We start from the raw sequence: 9,464 nt of genomic DNA on the forward strand, positions 1-9,464 counted from the left end.
GACCTGGGTCTGTAATGGTTCTTCAAGGACCTGGGTCTGTAATGGTTCTTCAAGGACCTGGGTCTGTAATGGCTCTTCAAGGACCTGGGTCTGTAGTGGTTTCAGCATCTTTTGGAATAAACTGAGTGCCAGTATTTCAGAATTCTAATGTGATTATAAGTACAGAGGCCTCCCAGTCACTCTGAGTTTGAAATACACACACTAGAAATCCTTTTGTCAGATGCCACTTAAACCTGATGGTCCCTAAAACTCACATTTCTCAAGGATTCCAGGTTTGACAGTGCTCAGCCCAAGTAAATTTACACCTGCTTCAACTGCTCAGTCATGTGGGCCTTCAGAGATTGTTCAGCACCAGAGGTGATCTTTGTTTAAGGAGCGATTTCAGAGGTTAAAATACTCCAGGGTACAGGGGGCAGGTGTGGAAATGCTCTTTTCTCCTGAAGAAGCTGTGAAAGCAGAGTGTGTCTCCAGAGCTGGGACTGTTTCACCTAGGGAAGGGAAGCTTAGAGGGGATGGCATCAAGGCAAATATCTGAGGGCAGAGCCAGGCTCTTCTGGTCCAGGTGGCAGGACCAGAGGCAGTGGGCACAAACTGAAGCACAGGTTGTAGAGTCCCCACCACTGGAGGCATCCCAACCCTGTCTGAGAGGGAAAATGCTGTTCCTGCTCAGCTGGCTCTAGGGGACTCTGCTTGAGCAAGGGGCTGGACAGGATGACTTCCCAACACCCATCTCTAATTGTGTCCCAGTAATTGCCCTGACACCTGACTTGCAGGCTCTGTGAAAATGCCTTTGTTTCTTCTGCCAAATTGTCACGAGTAAAACTGAAAAAATAAATATTAGCTTGCAAAAGAAAGAAGAAAAAAAAAAGTGATTGCAAGAATTTTTGTGGCATTATAATCTAGAAAATTGGACATAACCACAAAGAGTGGAGTTTAGGGTTTAAAATGCACGAACATCCAGTAGAAGACGTGCTGCAGGTCCTTCCTCCAAAGAAACACTGGTTAGAGAGCCTTGGTATCACTGCAGCTCAGTTTAATTGCTCCACAGAAAGTGGAATGACCCTGAGAAGGGGGGCTGAAAATAATCACAGCGAGCTGGCTGGGAGTTGGCTCTCTGGGGGGATCAGGGAGGATGGAACTCGGCTCCCTCTGTCCTGGCTGAAGGTTTTAACTCCTGCACTGCTGGCTAAAAGAGAAAAACACTGCTGCCTTGCTCTAATTGTCTTCTGGAGCAAAAGGCAGCTCCCCTTGCCTCTTATTGCAGTGCTTTATTTCGCAGAAAATGGATGCTGAAAGCTCTCTTACCAATGAATAGAGGATTAACACTCCAGTAGAAATACAAAGGAGCATCACAAAGTCACCCCATGACATATGGGACACCAAGTTTTGGGTTGTTGTGTTGCAGAAGATCAAGCCACAAGTGGGAATCAGTAAATCCAAACACCATTTGAATTATTTCCCTCTGGGATTGATGCCATGGAAGAAAAAGCTCTGTGACAATGAGGTTTCGTATTTGTTTCTAAAGGGAATATGAACCAGGTTATTAAAAAATATACTGTACACTTTTTAAGACTTGAACTGTACCTTGATTTTCCAGAGTGTTTTCTGTTTTATATTTCCTTATAATTCTTCTGCATGGTGACAGAGAGAAAAGTACCTAAAATATAAAATAGCTTCTTTAATGTGATTTCCATCAATTTCAAACCGATGACTGAATTTAGAAAATTGGTTGACCAGCTGGATTTGGAATATTATGCTGTGCTATCTGAGTCAGTTTGGGTGTTGTGTGCCCCATGCCCTGACTGTTTTTAGAACCTGTAAAAGCACAGAAGTAAATTAATCACCTTGATTGAACTTAATTTTTGTACAATATCCAGCACATGAAGAGGAATGATTTTGTGATACTTCTCTGTATTTATTTGCTACATAAATTAAAATACAAAATCCTAAAAGATTTTTTTCTCCTTGAACTGAAGAAGAGATTTAGTTGAGGAGTCAGATTCAAGCATGATGTAAAAGTAGTGAATCTGCCAATGCTCTCTGTATGCAAAAGCTTGGCTGTAAGTTGTGCTTTCCACAGTCCCCAGGGGTTCCTGGCACCTGGAGAGGATAGCCACTCAGTGTTGTAGGAGGTACAGAAAAGCACTAACATCCATCATTTCCATCTACAAAGTCTATCTAAAAATGCTGCCAGAGTCAGACTGTACCTAACTTCATCCTGGTAAATAGTTTCAGATCAGAGAAAAAGGTAGAATTAATTCTTGTTCAGAAACAGTTCATTAAAAGACTAAATGTTTCACAGAAAAATAGTTAAATCCATTTACTCAATTACATTGTGGCTTTATTTCAAAAGCAAATATTTTGCTGACAGTTTAAAAAGGTAAAGTGGTAAAAGACCTTCCTACTCATATAATTGAAAGATTTGAATCCTCTTTGGAAAGAAGGAGGTTAAAAAAAAACAACCAATAAAACACTAAGGAGCTTTAAAGTCGTGGGCAGCACTTCCATAATGCCATTTCCATCAGCATGTTGGAATGTGGCTGAAATTCCTATTTGTGAGAAAGGTTAGGAGAGTATTCCCCTTTCTGATTAACCCCCATGGCTGTGCTTACAGGTGAGTTTTCTGCTGTTGTATGTGGTTTTTCTGGCTGCACCACCTGGCTTTGCTTTAGTAGCAGGACGTTCTCTGGAGCTGTAATTTCCAATGTGTTCTTACAGCTGGGGGTGGATTTTGTTTGCATTGTGGCTGCCAACAATTTACATCTTTCCCTCAACCTCCCCTCCAGGTGCAGAAACCTGACATTTCCTGAGAGCCTTCCCGAGGTGAGCATCGTGTTCATCTTCGTTAACGAGGCGCTCTCGGTGATCCTGCGCTCCATCCACTCTGCCATCAACCGCACCCCTGCCCACCTGCTCAAGGAGATCATCCTGGTGGATGACAACAGCAACAACGGTGAGAGATCCTGCTTCTTCCCCTCCCTGCCCCAGGCTGCCTCTGAAACACAAACCTTGAATTCCGGCTCTTGCTCATCCCTTTGTCCTTTCAAACGTTACCCGTGTGCTTTCTCCCTTCTCCATCCCATGCTGTGCTGTGCTGGCTGGAGCTCTGCACACGTGGGCATGTTTAAAAGAGTGTACAAAAGACAGGGTGTTTGAGGTGTCTGCTGGGCAGAGCTTTGAATGGAACAATAATAGATCAGACCTAGCAAGTTTTACTCTTAGTGCTTCAGAGTGTTTTCAAGCTCAGGTGCTTTCTGCACTTCTGTTATCTCTGCTGTATGGTTCCATGTGTGTACTCTCTGTTTTGTATAAAATGCCTTTCTGTGGCTCTTAGGCTTCTCCTTTACATTTCCAGTTCTCCTCTCCTGATGAGCAGCCCTTACCTTGCTGCTTCTCTGCCGTGTTCACGTGTTGCTGTCCATGGTCTGGAGGATTGCACTGCCCATCCCTGATGGTTCAGTGCTTGTCAGGGTGTTTGTCACAGGCCATGCTATACACTCTTTACAAGTCTTATTTTCCAGCAACTTTGGGAATGAAATTTTAGTAAGCACAGAGTGCTGAACTTAAAGAAAAATTCTTTTTTCTGTGCTGGGGGGTTAGTTCTGAAGTGCTGAAATACAAGGAGCATCTGGATTGGTCATGTTGAAGAAAAAAGCTGAACAAAGGGCTTCTCTTATCCTTGCCATCACAACTGCTGCTGTCTGGCTGTATCCCTGTAGCTGAATCCTGTGACTTGCTGCTGATGTGTCTTGGATTTGTACAGACAAGAAACTTACTGGGAAGCAAATAAATAAGTTCCCCACCCCGGGCTATGCACATCATATATTCTTCTGCAGACAATGAATGAGTGAAGGGAAAGCCACAGTCCTGGCTCTTTAAAGTACACACAAAACTCAACAAGTTGGTGTTTAGTTTTGTCCTCTCCCTTGTGCAGCACCTGGCAATTTGATAGGAAAGAGCACAACATTGAAATGCAGCTTTGACTGGTGGCCTTGGCTGCAACTGTGTGAATTCACTTCTGCACCTTTCAAATGGGAGCTCAAAGAACCTGAGTGGCTGCAGGGCCTGAGGTCTCTGGACACTGATAAACTGGCCACAAAACACATAAAAGGAGAGCAGCAGTCTGGTGGAAAAGCAGTGGCTTTGGGGTTTGAGTGTGCTGGTGCCTGGCTGTCACGCAGTGGCTGCAGAGCAGAGTCACAAACAGCAGCAGCAGCTCCTCAGATCCTGTCTCCTCACCACAATGAGCTCCCTCACCAGCACTTTGCACTGTGCTCTACAGACATGTCACAATTATTTCCTACCTGAAATAGATCAGAAATCACAGGAACTACTTTTTCTTTCAGGAAAACCTGTCCAGCCACATTTTTTGTTAGTACCAGTACTGGTATTGTACTGTATAATATTTTTATGATTTTCAGGCTTGCCTTTCTTACCCTCCACTGCTTTAAATCCTTGGGTTCCTGGCCCCAAGCAGGGAGACAGAAATTGAGAGGAAGGTAACCTTTGGTTTGGCTGCCTTGGCTTGGTGTTACATGTCATTTTATACAAAATCACACTGTGCAGAGCTATAGTTAGCCTCACAGAAAAATTCAAGCCTCTACAGGATTTTCTGCTACTCCTCTAACCCTTTCTCTGGCATCTCTTCCCTGCAGAAGTAAATTAGATTTCAGCAGTCCTCTTTATCCCATAATGTATGCTGAAGACCTGGTAATAGGCATTTATTTGGAGCAGATGGATGTTTGGAAGGGGAGCGATTGCAAAGATGATTTATGGGCTCTCCTACTATTAGTTTAAATCTTGAAATATTTATTTTGAAACTTATTTTTCCTTTTACAATATTCTGTTTTCCATTTCTTCTCCCTTTAGCACTGCTGAGATGAATCCCTTGTCTTTAGTGTCATTCTGTGTTTTTGTTAGTAGCTCTTTAGCTTGTGAATGTTGCTGCTTGTAAGGTAAGTGTGTTACTCTGGCTCTCCCTGTGCTGTTTCCTGAGGGGCAGACACAGGGTTTGTGCTGGCAGTGGGCTCAGCTCTGCTTCCCACGGGGATCTGTCACAGTCCTCATTTTCAGTGCTGTTCTTACTCTCAGCCTTTTGCCAGGGATGGCAGCTTCTCCTGACTCGATGGAAGATTTCTGTGTGTGGTGCCACAGCCGTGGGCGTCACGGGCAGGAAACATCCCACTGTGGGGAGTGACAGAAGGAAAAGGGAGCCCAGGGGTCTGCCAGGGCCCAGGTGCCTTTTAATGGGTCCCCAATTTCTGGAGATGTGCATTTTGGAAAAGGGCAGTGCAAGAACTAGATGTGTTTGGGTTTTTTTAACTTCCAGAAGGCTGATTTCAGAAACCATAAATTCAGGTCCATGGCCAAAGTCTGTACATTTGTCCTGAACAATATGTGCTACAGTATTTTATTTTGTGTACTTCAAGGTTTGTCAAGCAAATTATGTTTGTCCCAATTATGTTTTGGGAGACCTCAGTTAATCTCTTTGTAAAGTTTCCCTTTTTAAAAATAAATGTTTGGAGTTAGGAAACTGTGAAGATGCCAGTGTGTGCCACTTAAAATCAGGAAATAGATTTTGCAGGTCCTAAAATTATGATCCTTCATTTAATAAAGCTGTTTGCATGGCTTAATGTTGTATTTCACCATACCATCTTTTCTGGTAGAATTCTGATGAAGATTGCTCTGAATTGTTTCACATATGCAGATAGGTACATTAGTAGTAGAATTTAATTTAATTGAAGGATAAAAAAGGCACATTTCAGTGCCTACCTGTGTACTGTGTAACAAGAACAAAAGTTTTGTTAAAACAAGCCAAATACCAGTGTTGTTTATTTGTGTCTCACTTGGGTCTTAGTCATGTTGGTGTCTAAGCAACTGCACAGATTTCAGATGTTTTACTGTATTTTTAAGTGTCAGATCAGAATCTTTCCTTTCTCCTCAGTAGTGCTGTTTGCTTTGCAGAGATAATGTATGTGTAAGTTTACAATTTGGCAATATAATTTTTTACTTATTTTTTCCTTCAAAAGCAGCAGAATTAGATTTTTATTTTCAGAGGAGGGGCCTAAAAAAAAAATAAATTCAAGTGACCACAGCCATGAGTGCTGCTGGTTCATGAAACATATTTAGAAGCATTGCCTGAGCTGGAGACTGCTGGCATTGTGGTTTATTTGCCCCTGGTTTGTGGCCTCTGGGGACAGGGTGGCGACCTGTGCCACTGGAGCCCTGGCTTGGCTTTGGAGTCTTTTTGCTGGCATTGAGCACCATGGCATTACAAAGTACCCCTTGAAGGTATTTTCAGGTGATTTGAAATCTCTCTAAAAAAGCTCTTTGTGAGCCATGATGAGTTCAGCTTCACAGGGAGGCAGAGGGCATTTCTGTGTCCAGAGGATGCCTTGCAGAATGCAGCACTAGAGCAGTAATTATCCTGCCCTAGGACATTTTTATTTCACATTACAATTAGTAATTTTGCAGTAGAGGCTCAGATTTTGCAAGGTTCCTTCCTTTTCCTTGAAGCATTACTTATGAATGAACTATTCCTCCATGTTCAGTGTAATGATTCTCATTTTGTCCTGAGATTGCCATGAATGCAGCTATTGAACTGCAGTAATAATGCTGGATGTCACAGGATGTGAATTCTACGTCTTGCAGTGTTGAGAATTAGCACAGGCTGTAAAAAGTGGGTCAGGTGTGACTGTATCACCTGTGAGAGGTTGTCCTCAAAACAGTGACTGAAAAGAAACTTTTCAAAAAGCATCCAGAGCTTTTCACTAAAAAGCTGTATTTCTTTGGTAATTCTTAAGAGATATTTGGGAATAGGTTGTCTGGTTTTCTATTTTTTTTTCTTTACAAAAGCAGTGATAAATAAACCTCAAGACTACTGCTCAAATGCATGCTGGATTTCATAACACAGAATAATTTGAAGATGGCTTGTAAATCCCACAGCTATGAAAAACCTATTGATAGCAATCTCCTAGGGAAAGCCTTTGGTCTTGCTTTCTTTCTGTTTGGATTCTTGTTCTTCCCTTACCTGAGCGTCAGGAAAGTTCCAAGACAAACAGAAACATCTGAAAACAAGGAAATAGGCCAACTTTATCCAAACCTCATTCGTTTTTGGGCTGTGGTTTATACATGGGGAAGGCTTTATTTTATCTGCCTAGATTGATTCTCTGCATTGGATAAAGGTCTTGATGCTGAAATGGTTCTTGCAGTCTTTACACAGCAAACTCTCACAAGGGCTGACAGGGATTGACATCAAAAGAGGGCTGTGCAGTGCTGGTTTGGAATCAGATGCTAAAAAGCATATATTTATGTATAGAGCAGGAAATCTGTTCCCACTGTGGATTTGAGAACAACATTGGCTGTTGTTACAAACTCTGCATTTTACTTTAGTAACGTTTAGTGCTGCAGCTTGAATTAATGAAGGCAGTTCTCGGAGCAGTGTCTGCTGCTGGGTGTTGTGTGCTGCTGCTGGGGCTGCATCTGCAAAGGTGCAAGAAGGAAATAACCAGAGGCAAACCCTCGTCCCCTGGCCATCTGTTCCAGCCACCAGCAGAAGTTAGAGCATAATGTTCTTATTCAGAGACTGTCCTGGCCATGCAGATCAGAGCTCTGGTGGAAAAAACCAGGAACCACTAATGTGAACAGACTGTGAGATTTTTATGGGGACACTGAGTCCTGGAGATGATGTCCTAGCCTGGCTGCAGACTGTTGTCTCCTCTTACTTGTCAGTGCTTGTGAGAATGAATTTGATTCCTGCTTTAAAGGGGAGAGGTTGTGGAGCAGGATATCAAAATGAAATGGGAGAGAAGAGAAGCACACTGCTGATGAATAAGGCCATTTGTCCCAATTATTCTTCCCCTTGGTTTGGTTGGTTGGTTGGGGTTTTTTGTGATTTATTTTATTTGTTGTTATTTGTTTGGTGGCTTTTTTGGCTGTTTGTTTTTTTGGGGGGTTTGGTTGGTTTTTTGGTGGTGGCAGTGGTGGTTTTATTGGTTTGTTGTTTGGGGTTTGTGTTTTTTTAATCACTCTTCACACCTTTTTCTCCTTCTGTGTTCATTCCTTCTTCTTTTCATCCAGGGGTGGTCTAACTGCTTGGTCTTTATTGTCTCAGTCCACTTTCCTTGGGCTTCTCCTACCCTGGCAGTCTGTCCCCCCATTCCCCACAATTCATCCTTCTCTGTGAGCTTGTGTCCTTCAGCTGGGGTCTCCATTTGGAATTTCTCAAATTCCAGGGTACCTGTGCCTCTTGTCATCTCTTCCATCCATCCCACTGTCTGCTGCACTTTCTCACAATTTCTCTCCATTTTCCCCATCTCACCATGCAGCTTCCCCTTGCTTTTAGCTGCTGTCATTTAACTCCTGCCTGAATCATCCCTCCCTGCCTCCCTCCACCCCCCAGAAATAATCTGTTCATTCCTTTTTTAGGCATATTTTTATCATTTCCCTCTTTCTTCCTTTTTCTCCCCTTTGGTTCCTTTTTGTACATGTTTTTCTATTCTCTTCTGTTTTCCTTTAAGAATAATTATGGAGTATTTTTTTCACCCATCTTTCCTAACTCTCCCCCATGCCTGAGCTCCATAGTCCAGCACAAGACTGGAATTCCAGCACGTGAGGGGGCAGAGACTGCATCTGTTTTTTGTGTCCTTGTCACCATAGCTGTGTGAAAGCTTTCTGATAACCAGTATGGGGTTTATACTGGGAGCCATCACAGTCTCCTTTCTTTATCCCTCCAGTGGAAGATCCCTAGCCTTGCTTTTCTGGGCAGTTAGGGGAGTTCAGTCTGGGACCATTTGCCCCTCTGGAAGCTCTGTGTGCTCCAGAGGTGCTGGCAGTGACAAAGTGACCTTTCAGCAGAACATTTATTTACCCATCTGCAATAACCCACAGTTCAGTCTGTTGGTATGGCTGGAAAAGCAGCATTTCAGTTTGTGCCAGCTGATAACAGCAGCTCTGGCCACATCAGGGGCAGCTGGGCAGGCCAGAGCTTTTACTGCAGTCTCCTGACATCAGACTTTGACTCAAGCATGCAGATAATGCTGTGGATTGAATCTTCCCTTGCCAGCAGTGGCCAAAAGTTAATGTATGGTCATTTTATCTTCTATTCCATCCATGGTAATTTAGCTCATTCAGTCCCAATCCACTTGCAGCGTTGCAGTCTGATAAATAAATAAATAAATAAATAGATACCTTTTCTGTGTCAGACTGAGCACACCAAGGCTGAGGTCTGGCCTTGCTTCGTGGTGGCTGTGTTTTACCTTGGATCCCAGCTCATCCTGCGCTTCCATCCACATCTGCTGTGTCCCCTGAACAGGTCAGGGTGTTCCTGTCCTTCATCCCCACTCCTGTCCTTCATCCCCACTCCTGTCCTTCCTTCATCCCCACTCCTGTCCTTCCTTCATCCCCACTCCTGTCCTTCATCCCCACTCCTGTCCTTCATCCCCACTCCTGTCCTTCATCCCCAC

The 9,464-nt window shown here is 43.4% G+C and overlaps 1 protein-coding gene across 1 annotated transcript in view; it reads left to right on the plus strand.

Moving 5' to 3' along the window:
* Nucleotides 1–9,464, plus strand: part of GALNT18 (polypeptide N-acetylgalactosaminyltransferase 18) — a 115,581-nt gene that overhangs the window by 9,404 nt on the left and 96,713 nt on the right. The window contains exon 2 of the mRNA XM_015615851.2: nucleotides 2,787–2,953. Coding sequence (XP_015471337.2) covers nucleotides 2,787–2,953 — 167 coding nt within the window. The remainder of the gene's footprint in view (nucleotides 1–2,786; nucleotides 2,954–9,464) is intronic.

The sequence above is a fragment of the Parus major genome, unplaced genomic scaffold, assembly GCF_001522545.3.
Source record: "Parus major isolate Abel unplaced genomic scaffold, Parus_major1.1 Scaffold283, whole genome shotgun sequence".
Lineage (NCBI taxonomy): Eukaryota > Metazoa > Chordata > Aves > Passeriformes > Paridae > Parus > Parus major.